Source organism: Macaca nemestrina, chromosome 10 (assembly GCF_043159975.1).
Source record: "Macaca nemestrina isolate mMacNem1 chromosome 10, mMacNem.hap1, whole genome shotgun sequence".
Classification (NCBI taxonomy): domain Eukaryota; kingdom Metazoa; phylum Chordata; class Mammalia; order Primates; family Cercopithecidae; genus Macaca; species Macaca nemestrina.
Genome location: NC_092134.1, coordinates 55,360,974 through 55,376,146, shown reverse-complemented (window position 1 = coordinate 55,376,146; position 15,173 = coordinate 55,360,974). Strand labels below are relative to the sequence as shown.

Sequence of the window (15,173 nt, the reverse complement as noted above, 5' to 3'; positions counted from 1 at the left end):
AACAAAAAAGAACGTCAATATTAGTTCTTCATTTCTAATTTTTAATTTATAGATTAAATATACCTATAGAATATATATTAGTAGTATAAAATCAAAATCTAGTAATTGCATATTTTTAGGCACAATTCATTACATAATTGGTCACTGAAATTTTAATTTGGAAATTGCTTAAGAGTGAAATGAATGATCCAAACTGATATTTTAGTTCAAATAAAGCAACAGTAAGTTATAACCTCCAGTCAAACCACCTCTAATTATAAGATAGTCTGTTAATATTTCTTCATATCCTATCATTCATACACAAAGAGTAGCTAAAGCTATTGTCACTACATGTAAGCATATTTTAAATTGTCATCCAGCTAACAGTGATTTTCTTCTGAGATCTGCATCTTTTCTTGTTATATCTCCTCTGTGATCAGTTGGCCAAACTTGTGAGATAAGCAGCTAAGTCTGGATGCTTATTTTTGTCAAGAAAATGAAAGAGGTTTTTTTGTGTGGCAGACCAGTGAAATATACTTTAACTCATGACCTGGGTCTTGGTACCATGTTTTCATTAGTGTAGCTAAGTAACTTAGATATTCAGTGAGCATTAGCTATTCCCTCTTGTTCAGTAGCTTTCTTGTGATTAATATCCAAGCAAACTTACTATATAACTACCTACAATAAAAACAAATGCCTTATACACTGAAAAGAACAACTTAATAACTGAAATAGCTGATGAATATGCTCAGAATATAAAGTTAAGTGTTACTGTTTCCTTTACTTTTCATGTAATTGTTATAGTACTTTTAAGGCAAAGTTTTATTCATCAGGGATGGGGTGAGTATGACTGTTTTTAGTTAAGGTTTGTTTTAATTATTCTATATTGTTATAATTATGGAGGGACATGTTTATTGAAAAGTGAAACAAGATTTTTCTGAAGATCTCGAACATCGGGCTTAGCTATTTATTTGTCACTTCTATCACCATTTTCTGCTAAATATATTTTAGAACATCCTATGTTGTAAATTTCTGACTTTTATGTCCCTACTCAGCACCTCCTGCTCCTTACCTTTTTTGTAATGTACAATAATGATGTAATTTTTCTCCTACTATTTCAGGCTTCCAGGGCCCTCTAGGGTGCCTGCTGCAGGCAGCAGCAGCAAGGTCCAGGGAGCCTCTAATTTAAATAGGAGAAGTCAGAGCTTTAACAGCATTGACAAAAACAAGCCTCCAAATTATGCAAATGGAAACGAAAAAGGTAAGTGTTTGTTACATCATTATGACACAAGTCTAACATGAGTCTTGTGAATTCCATGCTAAATCTAATATTTGAGCAGCCTAACAGCTTTGGGCCTAGAGATGTTATCAGTGGAGTTTCTTTATGTTTCCTAACTGTCCCCTCCTGACTGCCAGTTTTCTGATCTGAAAAACACTTTAAACAAATAAACTCATTTATTTTAAGTTGTTAGTTATATATGCAAGTATAAATACTGTTTTTTAAAAACAGGTCCTTCCAAATGCTTGTAAATCACATTTTCTTATGTCTTTTTATGTTTTTGAAAATGTATCCTGAAATCATAAAGCCATACTGAATTTATTTGAATTCTTAGCTTCAGTTAAGAGTCATAAGTGTTTCTGGCAGTTAAGTTGAAACATAATTACAGTAGGTTTTTATCTTTGCAAGCAGCAGATCCCAGAGATATAATGACCTCAGTTTTCCCCAAAAGACAAATTATTCACATTTGTTTTGTTTTCTTGAAATAGTGCATAACATAAATATCATATCACAAAATCAAGGACATTAAGTGAGAGTGTCTGTTAAAGGCATATTATAAATGAGTCGTATGCTGCACAGTTCTCTGTGATGTACAAAGTGGGTATTTAAAGAGGTGCTGATTTGATGCTTGTCACCGAGTAGCAGGGAGGACGGGGACAAGTATGTGTAGTTTACACCTCAATCATGAGGAAATGAAGAACTTGTGCTGTTTTAAGTAGTATGGCTGTGTGAGGAACTAGGGTGTTCTACTGGATTTTGAGGAAGTATTTTCAAATCAATAGAACTTCAAACTTTTCTTCAGAGTGTTAGGCTCTACATGGAAAAACACATGAAATTAAAAAGTGGCACAAATGTTTAGTTAGTAGAACATTTGGCAAATTGTGATCGAATAATTCAACCATGTGCAAACGTTTTTGCTCAAAATAGATAATTGTGAATTGTTTCATATAGGCAAATGATTAGACAACTTCCTCTTACTCAAATGTGAACGGATAGATGTGATCTAGAAGCAAGACACTCTTGTGTGAATATTCCCTTTTGCCTAAAGCAAAAGTGGACAGACTTTAAACCCTTGAGAGTAGAGCAGTGTGTGTTAAGATTGTAATATCCTAAGCTCTTGAGTTAAATGGAAAATGAAAAAATAAAAGTGTGTATTTGGAAGTTAGGAATGTTTTCTTTAAAATGTAAAATAAAATTTTAGATTTAAGATCACAAGAAATACTACCAAAGACTTATAGTCTTCCTGGGGCTGAGGGAGATGACATTTCCTCACCAGAAAAAATAATGCCCTCATTTCCTGACTTTTCTTAAAAATATTATACAAGTTCAGGCTAAAACTTCCTTTACATGTGGGAAATTTCTAGGGGAAGCTAACAGGCTCAGAAATAAAGATGTGTTAATTAGGCTGCCAAAGTGTCCAATTAAGCAACATGATACCACCGTTATTAATATTCTTGCAAGAAATTACTACTAATGTTTGTAAATAGACTTAGAAATTCATTCGATGAATTAACACTTTTATATCTTAATTTATCTGAATTTTTCTGTAATGTGAAAATATTTTCTTTAACTTATTTCTGGCATCTAAAAGTAAAATTCCGATGATAGACAAGCATTAATATTTTTCCATGGCCACTCAATTCATATATACCTTCCCTACCTATGCTTAGAAAGTAGTGCAAAATTAGAAAGTAGCAATGTTGATAATAACCACAAGGTGGAGACAGATGTCATGTAATATGCAGTCTGCTCATATAAAGCACGTTTCCTTAGACAAGAGTTTTCGTATGATATAATAAAGACATCTGGAATTTGTCTTCTATGCAATATGAAATTTGCTATTAAACGTGGAGTTAAAACTTTATGTCAATAGATGCAATGACAATGTTTATAAATTAATTATTTCATGCTATATTTCCAAAATATTATATTAAATTATAAGAGCAAACTAGATAATAATATATTACATATAAAACAGTTTATAAAAATACAAAAAAATTAGCCAGGCGTGGTGGCGGGCACCTATACTCCTAGCTACTCAGGAGGCTGAGGTAGGAGAGTGGCGTGAACCTGGGAGGCGGAGCTTGCAGTGAACCGTGATCGAGCCACTGCACTGCAGCCTGGGCGACAGAGCGAGACTCCGCCTCAAAAAAAAAAAAAGTTACAATCTATTCTGTGTTCAAATGGTACATCTTTTAATAAATATGTTTGTTTTAACTTTTTTAAATATGAAGATTTATAGTTCTAGAATAATGTTTATAAAAATATACAAATCTATCTGGTGATGACTTGACCTCTATCACAAACTAGTTTGCATATATACCTTGGGTGTGACCAACCAAGGTGAAAAATCAAGAACTTTTAAAAGTTATAGTATTATACTGATAGAACTCAGAAAGTCCTAACTTGAATATTCTTGTTCTAATTCCTTTTCCTTTTTAGTTATTAAAAATAAGAATATTTAAATTAATAAGATATTTTATTGGCAGGATTAACAAAATTATCTGTAATGTGTTCCTTGAATGTTTTTAAGTGGAAATATACTTTATACATTCTTTAACAAGTCTGAGGGGATGAGTTACATAAATCAGTTCAGGAATCTATACAAGCTGTAATACATAGTAAAGGTTTATTCACAATTAAAACAGCTTCACTTCTATATTAAAAAAAACAAACTGTTGAAAGCACAGTGGCTTTTCATATGTATGATTGTAAAACAAATTAGCTTTTTTAAAGTGATGTGATGCTTAATGAGAAGAAGTCAGTATAGAATTACAAACTGCACTTCAAAAAATACATCTAATGTCATTTTAAAAATGAACTTTGAAAAAAGAGTGTGCTCATTTTACAGTCTCATTAAATGAATTAAAATATCAGCGAACATTGTAGTAGATTATCATTGGCAGAGAAGGCTGAAATAGAAACCTTAAAACGGGATTCACTGCCATCTGAACATTATGTTGAAGTGGAACGTGGAAACAAATTTCTCAGAACAAGTGGTGAAATGAAAGCAGCATCATTTGTAAAGCATTTCTTTTGAGAGTCCTTCAGTTTCTTCTCCTGATGACCTGCCATTCAGAAACTGACAATGAATAATACACTCTGACACAAGCATTTGTCAATTTGCCCAGCACCGTATGAGAGTACTCTAGACAGATATATGTTCTGAGAAAAACCAAATACCTGTTAACTGTAAATCAAATATTGTAGAAACTATGCCATGGTTCATTTGGACATATACTTTGCATGCCCGAAGCAAGTTACCTTAAGAAATCATTCTTGTTTTACAAAATTTGTATTAAAAAATCTGAAAATGCAAAAAAGCTTATTATTAGGAATTTATCCATAGCTTTATTTGGAATCTAGTTTCTTTATTATGATCTATAAACATGCATCATTTGATGGAGTTCCTTAATGGAGAGGTGTTTTTCCATGATGTTGCTAAGAAACATGCCCCGGCACCAGAGGGGATACTACCTGCCATCTTTTTGCCATTTCTCTCCTGTGATTCTTACATTGTACCTGTTTACTCACTGAACCGGGCTTCTTTCTCTTTGTCTAGATTCTAATCAGGTATCTTCTGGTGTGGAAGCTTTTGCTTTTATTTACACACAACACAGAATTAATAAGATGGATGCCGAGGATTTAGCAACATTTTAATTCAACATTATACAGCTATCAGAGTTCATGAGAATTATGCATTAGTCATTAAATTCGGGCAGCTTATTCAGCTAAAATATAGATGTCTAGCTCTTAAACACTTTGTTTTTTTTAAATTACTCTGAAATTACAATAAAGTCAAAGAACTGAACTGTTTTCAAGCCAAGGCAAATGTGCTTTAGTTATTATATTACTTTACTGGTGATTTAATTATGTATTTTACTGCTTTATTACTTGATACTTATATAAGCCTAAAATACACTATTAATGTCATAATTTCAGGAATTTTAGAATTCTTTCCACGAGTTACCATAACTAGGTGCATATATAAAAATATATGTATATATCTATATATATTCATATCTATGTATATATCAATTGGTAAGACTAAATAGACTTGGGCATATGTGTTGTTGGTTTATGCATACATGCACAAATACTGAGGTGTCCACAAAGTATATATACCTGTACATAAATTACATACTGGCTGGTGGGTGAATGGAAGCTTCTCTAAATTGCACAACTCTCCACAGAGGGGCACTGTGATATTGCAAATGGTACAGTATAATCATGTGCAGAATGAACAGCTCTTCCAGGATCACTATAAAACACCGTCCCGTGTTTCTGTTGAGTCACTATAAAATTGATGCCTGAGGCAATACACAAGCAATTATTTATACAAAGCAGTGTGGGGAGGTGCACGAGGAGCCACTTAATACCAAGACATATTTAGATTTGAATGCCACTTTTCTTCAGCTTAGGTTTTGTTAAAGCATTTGGTATGTTGTTGTGAAATTAAAGTCCTAATTATTTATCAAAATAAGTGGCATAGCCACATTGTTTAATCATTTTCCTCTTTCCACCATGATCTGTGATGCTTAAAGTATCCTATATTCAGCAGGCACCATCTACATCACTGAGCACAATGCCTGCCATGCAGGAAATACTTCAGAATTGAATGGTGCTTTTGTCATCATTTTTGTTGTCACTTCTTATATTTCAGAGTTGAAACCTAGTTTGCTTTTATCAAAGCAACACACTATTCGGTGAGGAAAAAGAGATAAGCAGATTAAGATGATCATCTCTATGTCCTTTCTCAGACTGATACCACTCTTGGTAACGTGATGCTAACTCTACAGCTAACTGAGGTTCCAGAGAGAAATGAAACCTCTACATAAACTTCCCATATGCCTGATGTGACTGCCACATTTACATCAATGTATTAATTTTAGAACTAGGTTGGCGTCGTTCCCAATTCATCAATATTGTTTATTTCCAAGATGAGATAACTAGACGTTAGTTCTGTGAATTTAGATGTTTTTGCAAGTATGAAGTAATATCTATTCTCACATCAAGTTAGAGGAACGGGTGCAAGTAAGATGCTAAAGAAGAGGGTATATAGTACCTGAATAAAGTGACTTGTGTGAGGTTCTCCCCATTTATATCCTGCTCACCAAAGAAGAAGGAAAACAAGGAGTTACCCGATTAACTTGACTGTGCGATAAATGTGGCTTGCTGGAGAGCCATTTCAGCAGAATTTCTGGCATGTAGTAAACATGTGGAAAGAAGAGACAGTGAAAATCTTCCAAATGTTTGAGTCAGACAAAAATGAGTTCCCATTTAGATTTTGTTTTTTCTAAATTTTTCCATATGTATGATTGAAAACAAATTACTTTATCTTTCTAAGTTTTCATTTTCTCATTTTTAACAAGAGAGATCATAAGTATATTGTAGATTATTATGGGTTTAAATGAGATACTGTGTATGAAGTACTTATTAAGTACTTGGAATAAAGTAAGCAGTAGATGAATAATAATATTTGGTTATGGTGGAGTTGGCAATGGTGAATGTAGATGAGGTATAAGAAGAGAAAGCAGAAGAGACAGAGTGGAAGCAAATTGCTATTTGGGGACCATAGACAAGAGGTAAGGCTGTAAGCAGAGATAACCTATAAAAATGCAAGATACAAATCCATTTTGGGAATGCCTTTAAATATGTGCATTAGAAATCTGTTATTTTCCCCATACTGAGATTCATTCATAGTCAGAAGTTGAGTAATCAACATTCAGAAATATGTCATTGAGACCAGGCTACTTATTACTGAATATATAAATGGCCACGATTATAATTTGTGACGACATTCATTCTGTAGAAACTACAGGTGCTGCCATTTCAGCTGCTGTTGTGCAATCTTTACTGTGAGGAGTCCAGAGAGACTCGTTATTCCAGTGCCTTCCTGATGCACAACAACCTATGATTTGCCCTCTTAATGAAATCTGAAGCACCTCATTACCTCTGTATAGAGACAGGCTGTGGACAGATTTAGAGCGGAGCTTCGGGAAGTGTCTTATATGTGTGTACTCGCCTGAGAATGATTTTACAGCTGCTGTTATGACCATTACTGTGGGTTGGATGTGAATGTCATAATTCATAGTCCCTCTTGTTTCATTTTTGGGTGCAGTGATGTTGAAATTCCTCTTCTGTACTTGAACTTCTGTAGCAGTCTTTCTAGCTAATGTCTTCAACTTGTTTCTCTTTTCTAAGGAAAGAGCACCTTCTCTTAATTCCCTTGTTCATCAGCCACTTAAAAAAGCATCCTGACTGGTTCTTTTGTACCCTCTCCGCTCAACCCCACCAAAGCTCCCAGGCACACTCTTACTTCTTAACCTAGTTGTAGATGCACAGAAGATACATACCGAGTATGTGGCCAAAGAGATGAGGAAAAATGACATTAGGAAAACCCAAAGAGTTTGTTTTGGTTTTACAGATTATTTGAAGCAAACTGCTAAACATCCAAGTAAACTCAGAGCTAGCCAAGGTTCTGAAAGTTCAGTGAAAAATGTTAATATTGCATAGCTATGAAGCATGTAATGAACTTAGCAATTTGGGGGACTGTCTTAGGAAACAGCCCTTTAAAACTGAAAAGGCCAGCAGTTTTCAGAATTTGTGAGTCTCCTCAACCCTTGCTACTCAAAGTATGATTTGTGTGTGAGCAGCACCGGCATCATCCAGAAGATTGTTCGCAATGCAGAACCTCAGGGCCCACTGCAGATCTGCTGAATCACAGTGTGCATTTAACAGGATCCCCAGGTGTCATTTGTGCACGTTTAAGTTTTGAGAACAACTGTGTTAAACACTTAGAATGTTTGACATTCTAAGAAAATTACAGAGCTCGGACTGTAGAGTGACAAAATGTGGGGTCAAAGCCTAGCTCCACCATACATTCCTCATTAGGTATCTAAATCATTGAATGAAGCTTACCAAGCTCTGGTTTCTACAAATGTGAATTAGGAATGTGAGCCCTTCCCCCCTCACTGGGCTGTCGTGAAATAATGCAGTTAAAGAACCTTCAATAAAATGTCAGTTAGCATAATTACATTTGTAATAATTATTAATATATTCATTATAGAATATGAAATATCTCAAATAACTTTTTTTTTTTGAGACAGAGTCTTGCTCCGTCACCAAGGCTGGAGGGCAGCAGTGAGATCTCAGCTCACTGCAACCTCTGCTTCCTGAGTTCAAGCAATTCTCATGCCTCAGCCTCCGGAGTAGCTAGGATTACAGGTGTGCGCCACCATGCCTAGCTAATTTTTGTATTTTTAGTAGAGATAGGGTATCGTCATGTTGGCCAGGATTGTCTCAAACTCCTGGCCTCAAATGATCCACCAGACTTGGCCTCCCAAAGTGCTAGGATTATAGGCAGGAGCTACTGTGCCGAGCCACAAATGACTTTAAGATCAGTGTGAGTAAGGATGATTTCAATAGGATGTCATCATGTTCTGCTTAACAATATGTCCAGCAGAATAGGCTTTGATTTTGGGGACTGTGTTTATCTCCAACTCTGTGTCTATATATATATATATAAAATTTTAAAATGTTAAAAAATAGAATAATTTTTTATATAGCTCCCCAAAAATATGTGTAAATGTTTCTTCTGGCTAAAAAACCTATACATCTCCCTTATACCACCTGTTTTGATCTTATTCTGCAGCTCTCTATGAGTCCTCACAACTCTGATCTTCTCTACCATTTTCTTTCCCACATGACACTCACCTGACATTTAATATATACAGTGGCATTTATCTTTTATGACTCTATTTATTTCCCTCCTACAAGACTATAATGTGTCTTGGAATGTCTTATATAGAGTAGTCACTCTAAATATTAACTGATGATGTGCCTAGATTCATGTTCTATAAAAAGTAAGAACTGAATAACATTAATTTTCCTGGAAAGAGTAGAAAAATATCCCTGTATGTTCAACAAAAATCAGCAAAACATTATGTTCACTGTAGGAAATGCACAGGCATGTACACAGTTCATTGAACCTGAGAAAATTCATTTTGTTTGGAGGAAAAATTCTTAGTTTCTAATTGAATCTGGGTACCTGAGAAACAAAGTTCACTTAATATAATTCTATTCAGGGTATTAATTGGATAGTTACTATTTTCTGTGTTTGTATATTCAAGGGAATGTTGTAATTGATAAACCATTGAACTTACCCATCTGCATTTGAGGAATAGTATAATATAGTGGTTGACAGGATTAACTTATAACTCAAGCAAAGTTCAGTGCTCAATTGTATAACCTTGGCCAGATTACTTAACCTCTTTGTGCCTCCTTTTTTTCACACATAAAATAGGAGAAATAATGGAAAGTTCATGCTGTTGTTGGGAGGATTAATTGAGATAATACGCGTTAAGCACTTACTTCAGTGTCTGCCATGTAGTGGGTGCTATATATATGGCATAAAACAATAATACAGGCATGGTCTGCTTTCATGGAATGCACAGTATTGTGGAGGCAATAGGCAGTTACAGTAGAGTGATAATGACTATAATAGAAGGAATGGTAAGCTATGGGAGAAAGTAGAAGAGCCACCTAATTCAGACTCGATGCTATGGGGGTCAGAGGTGGGTGTGGGAGTAATTTTTTCCCCCTGAGGAAGTAAGGTCACAGCTGACACCTGATGAATAAGGTGCTTCTACCTGTCGGTAGTCAGTGGACTCCATCTGCTACTAAGAGTCATTTAAATTATGAGGAAATGTTATTAGTCTTTGAAAGGGATCTGTTGGTGAAATAATCTTGAAACTATTTGTACTTATAACATAGATAATAAGCAAAATATTGGAATCCCTTCACAGAAAGATAATGTATTTGAGTAATTGAATCTTCTGAAGCTTGTAGGATTGGTCTTGAATCAGTCAGTATATCCACTGTTTTTTAGAACACCTTAGTGTTTGTGTATGAATCTAATGAATTTTCATAAATATTCCAAAGATAAGCACAAGTAGACTTTACATGAATATTTATAAAAGATCAATTTCTCATTATATGCTTTAAAATTTATACCATATAAGCATTTTGACTTTTCAGTGAATGGCAAGATTGAAATATAGAATATATAGGCATGGTCTTATACTATTAGTATTAGTCTTTGCTAATTGAAATGAGGAATTGCAGAGGGGTAGTAAGAATTAGAAGTCATTGTTAGTCTACCAATTTGTTTAAGAAAATGTAATATAAATATATTTGTGTACAATATGTTACTGTTAATATCAGTTTCAAATATCAACTATGTTATTTTAGGCACACTTAGTTTTTTAGAAAATAAAACCTGTCTATCTCACACAAAAATTCCTGTAACCATTTGACTTCTTTTCCGTCTCTAACTTCTTTATTTCCTTCTGTTGTATGTCAATTTCTTTTTCTGAAAAATGAGTTAAGACTAGTATTCTGTATCAATTGGCTTGATTACATATGGTTTATCATGTGTTCTGACTTTTTTTTTTAAGTCAGGCATTTTTTTTGAAGAAGAAGACATTTAAAAATAAAAGCATTGTGGTTTTATATTTATAGGCATTTAATAAAATGGAGTGAGCTCCAATTCCTGAATAGTATTAAAATAATATCTTTATATAACATTTCATTAAGCATTTCATCAAAAACAGATTTGTGTTTATTTTTCAATATCTCTATGTTTACAGTACCACTTAAGTGTCTAATTCAATCATCCCCTCATCCCCAAAAACAGAGGGTGAAAGAGGAAGGCATTCATGGTTGATTAAACTTAAGATAAATGACTTGACCAGAATTACAGTTTACAAATGTTAACTCTTGGATGGAGGTCTTTTAACTCTAAGCTCAGTTCTTTTTCTTGATTCTATACCATATTGTAAAATCCTTCCTTTAATTTAGTTTTGTCTTCTTAAAAATAAGACTGTAATCAAGCATTAATTTTACTAGAAAAGTCATGTAAAGATTCACATCATAATGTGACTTCCAAGTGGAATGTCTAGTGCATATGAAATACTTCTATGACAAATAGATTTATTTTCCTATAACTCTTAAAAAGTAGCTTGATTTATTCTGACCAGCTGTAGGTGTGCTGGTTAAGAGCAGAGTCTCTGAAATCAGTTCAAATACAGGCTATCTGACCATGAACAAGTTATTCTCTCCTTGCCTTAGTTGCTTTAGCTGTAAAATGGGGATGATAATATTAATACGAACCTTGTAGGATTATTATAAAGATAAATATAGATAGGTTGGTTAGTAGATTATCTGATCTATAGAAGCATAAATTTCAATAATATACAAATTAAAATAAAATTAACAAAAAGCTAAATTATAAGTTATACCCATATTAATCAGATTAAAAATTAACGAAACGATTAGCTAAACTCCCAGTAGCTTAAGCCAATTTTCAACATTCATTATACAACATATTTTTATAGGGCAAGGTGGAATATCCATTTACTAGTATGGGCTACAGTGGTGGTTGAAAAAGAACACAGAGAATTGCTTAGAGGAGGGATAGTGTTTTACTCATCTTTGAATATCGGTGACTAGCAAATTTATTTGGGTAAGACTAATTTCAGAGGGGAAAATAAAGCATAGTCTCCCCCAACCTCGTACCCCAGAATCAATGCCTCTCAAACACTCTGCATTTTTGAAATATGTTTAAAAAATCACATCAGAGAAGTGATTGATGCCACATGTCTCTTTTCAGTTCAGTGGAGAGAGACTTCTATCCATCAATAGTTTGGAAGTTCTCAATTATGTAATATAAATGATCAAGATTAATTGCCTTTTTTTTATTTTTCTTCTAAACAATGTCCAGATTCCTCCAAAGGACCTCAATCGTCTTCAGGTGTAAATGGTAACATGCAGCCTCCCAGTACTGCTGGGCAGCCTCCTGCCTCTGCCATCCCTTCTCCAAGTGCCAGCAAACCCTGGCGCAGCAAGTCCATGAATGTCAAACACAGCGCCACCTCCACCATGTTGACTGTAAAGCAGTCAAGTCCAGCCACCTCACCCACACCACCGTCAGACAGACTGAAGCCACCTGTCTCAGAAGGGGTCAAAACTGCTCCCTCAGGACAGAAATCCATGCTTGAGAAATTCAAGCTAGTCAATGCCCGGACTGCTTTACGCCCCCCGCAGCCTCCCAGTTCAGGACCTAGTGATGGTGGGAAGGATGATGATGCCTTTTCTGAATCTGGTGAAATGGAAGGTTTTAACAGTGGTCTGAATAGTGGTGGCTCAACAAATAGCAGTCCCAAAGTGTCACCTAAGTTGGCCCCTCCAAAAGCTGGAAGCAAAAATCTCAGCAATAAAAAGTCTTTGCTACAGCCAAAGGAAAAAGAAGAAAAGAACAGGGACAAAAATAAAGTTTGCACTGAAAAACCAGTCAAGGAAGAGAAGGATCAGGTGACCGAGATGGCTCCAAAAAAGACCTCCAAAATTGCCAGCTTGATCCCCAAGGGCAGCAAGACAACAGCAGCCAAGAAGGAAAGCTTAATTCCATCTTCCAGTGGGATTCCAAAACCAGGCTCTAAAGTTCCAACAGCAAAGCAAACCATTTCACCTGGCAGCACAGCAAACAAAGAGTCTGAGAAATTCAGGACTACCAAGGGGAGCCCTTCCCAGTCCTTACCTAAGCCTATAACCATGGAGAAAGCAAGTGCATCTAGCTGTCCTGGCCCTTTGGAAGGAAGGGAAGCTGGTCAAGCCTCTTCTGCTTCCTGTACCATGACAGTGGCACAAAGCAGTGGGCAGAGCACAGGAAATGGTGCTGTCCAACTCCCTCAACAGCAGCAACACAGCCACCCGAATACTGCGACAGTGGCACCATTCATTTACAGGTAAGTTGGCCTCTGCTTATCCACAGTTGTAAATATATTTACAGGCCTACATACTCAAAGAGTGTAACAGGGAAGGCTGATAAAGTAGTGCTTTATGTTGTCATTTTGGAATGTTTCATGCTAAAGACAGAGGCCTAGAATTTAGTGCGGAATCTTAGTCTGGAAAAAAGCTTCCAACAGGATCCAGTTTTATTCCTTCTCTCATTCCCTCTCAGAAATCGAGACCTTCCAAAATTAAACTACTTGTTATCAAAAGCCAGCTAGAAACCAGATGCCACAAAGTTCTCTTGTGTTTATCGCATTATTGCTACTACCGTACTGCTTCTATTACTAGTAGCAGACTTTTAAAATAATTCTCACTTTTACAGAGTTTATGGTTTTTTTGTTGTCATCTTTGGGAGAAAGTATACCATAATGGTTAAAGAGGCAGCCTCTGAAATGATAAAGTTGTGGATTTCATTCCTAGTTCTGCCACTTTTCAGCTATAAGACATTGGACAAGTTACTTAATACTCTTTAGTCTCATTTTCTTCAGCTGTGGAATAGGAACCATGCACTACTTTGTAGAGTTGAGACTATTAACAGAGGTCATGCATATATCATGTTTACTATATATCCTGATGTGTTGCAAATGTTCTTCAAAAGAACTACTTTCTCCATGTAAGGCACTACTTTCTCCATGTAAATTTTATATTAATTTCCCCCAGCAAGGCATAGGTTTCTAGGTAAAAGGGGTTACATATATAATTTGTATTACTTATTTGGGTTGTATTATTGATTTGTTTTTTTCTTACCTTTTATTTATTTATTATTTATTTTACTTTGCTTTTTTGTTTTGTAGGCATGAAATACACAGTATAAAAATTTAAAATACATTATTATGCATTTTAAAATATGTATCCTGCCACCCAATTGGTAAAGACAGAACACTTTGCCTGTTGTTCTGTGATTTGCTTTAATCGATTAGAGATGTGTCAGTAACTGCTGCGCACCCAGTTTTTTCACTGCTTGGTTAGTAAGGAGATGGCCCGAGGATCAATAATGTCTGCTTTGTCCCTCCTTCTGGCAGGTTGGCAATTTAACTACAGAAAGAAAATTTTACAAATAGGATACAAGACCCACTATAATTAAGAAAGGATCAAAACTGTATAGTTTAAAAATTTATTAATTTTTTGAATATAAAACTTTTTAAAGTAAAGCAGTTTATACTGATTTATTTTTTTCTCAATGAAGAACCTAAGTGCTTTTTTTCTGAAGTTTTTATGCACTCAGCAAAACAAAATTATTATAATTATTTCATTTACTCTCTTGGGACATTACAATTGAATGCTGCTTTTCTGACTTCAGTAGTACTAATTCATTTAAAATATTTGTATTTGGATCAGATGGGAGTCTGCAGCTCCTTCTGACTCCAGGGTCCCTATTTAACAAAGCGGAATTTAAGATGTCAAAATCATGATCCACATTTCAAAAATGTGAGAAAAAAAACATGAAGTTTTAAATATGTCATACTCAACACCCTTGTGGATTACAAATATATTCTGTAAAAACATCAATCCTTTCAAAAAATCACAAGTGAATTTCATAGGGAAGTGTAAATCTAGAACTGCTAATTTAGTAGGCTTCTTTCTATAAGTAGCAACAAGCTTTTAAAAAAATTGTTTGCAATAAATTATCCAGTGGATACAAATTTAGTGGTTTCCATTTGAAAATGTAACTTTTAAGTATCAAAAACAGGAAGGAGCACAGCAGCACAGCTTAGAAGTTACAGTGCGGATCCCCTGCGTGACCCTGATGAGTTCTCCACTCTCTTGGAGTTTCCGTTTGACCTCTTTAACAACAAGACTATAAAAGTGAGGCAATGTAGCCAAGTAGCTAAGAAAAGAGGCAACAGAAAGACTGAGGCAGGAGGAGAATCCTTTGAACCTGGGAGGCAGAGGTTGCAGGGAGCCGAGATTGTGCCATTACACCACAGCCTGGGCAACAAGAGGGAAACTCAAAAAAAAAAAAAAAAAAACACACAAAAACGGTGATAGAATATGTCTTACTCTACCATTGTTCAGAAACAGCATCTTGTGGTGGTTGCCTGAGTGGGAATATCAATGCCAC

The 15,173-nt window shown here is 35.0% G+C and overlaps 1 protein-coding gene across 13 annotated transcripts in view; it reads left to right on the top strand.

Moving 5' to 3' along the window:
- The window catches only part of LOC105473314 (neuron navigator 3), an 899,580-nt gene that overhangs the window by 685,641 nt on the left and 198,766 nt on the right, over positions 1 to 15,173 (top strand). For all 13 annotated transcript variants that reach the window (XM_011727068.3, XM_071070568.1, XM_071070565.1 and 10 more), the window contains 2 exons: positions 1,101 to 1,240; positions 12,042 to 13,065. In XM_011727068.3, coding sequence (XP_011725370.2) covers positions 1,101 to 1,240; positions 12,042 to 13,065 — 1,164 coding nt within the window. The remainder of the gene's footprint in view (positions 1 to 1,100; positions 1,241 to 12,041; positions 13,066 to 15,173) is intronic.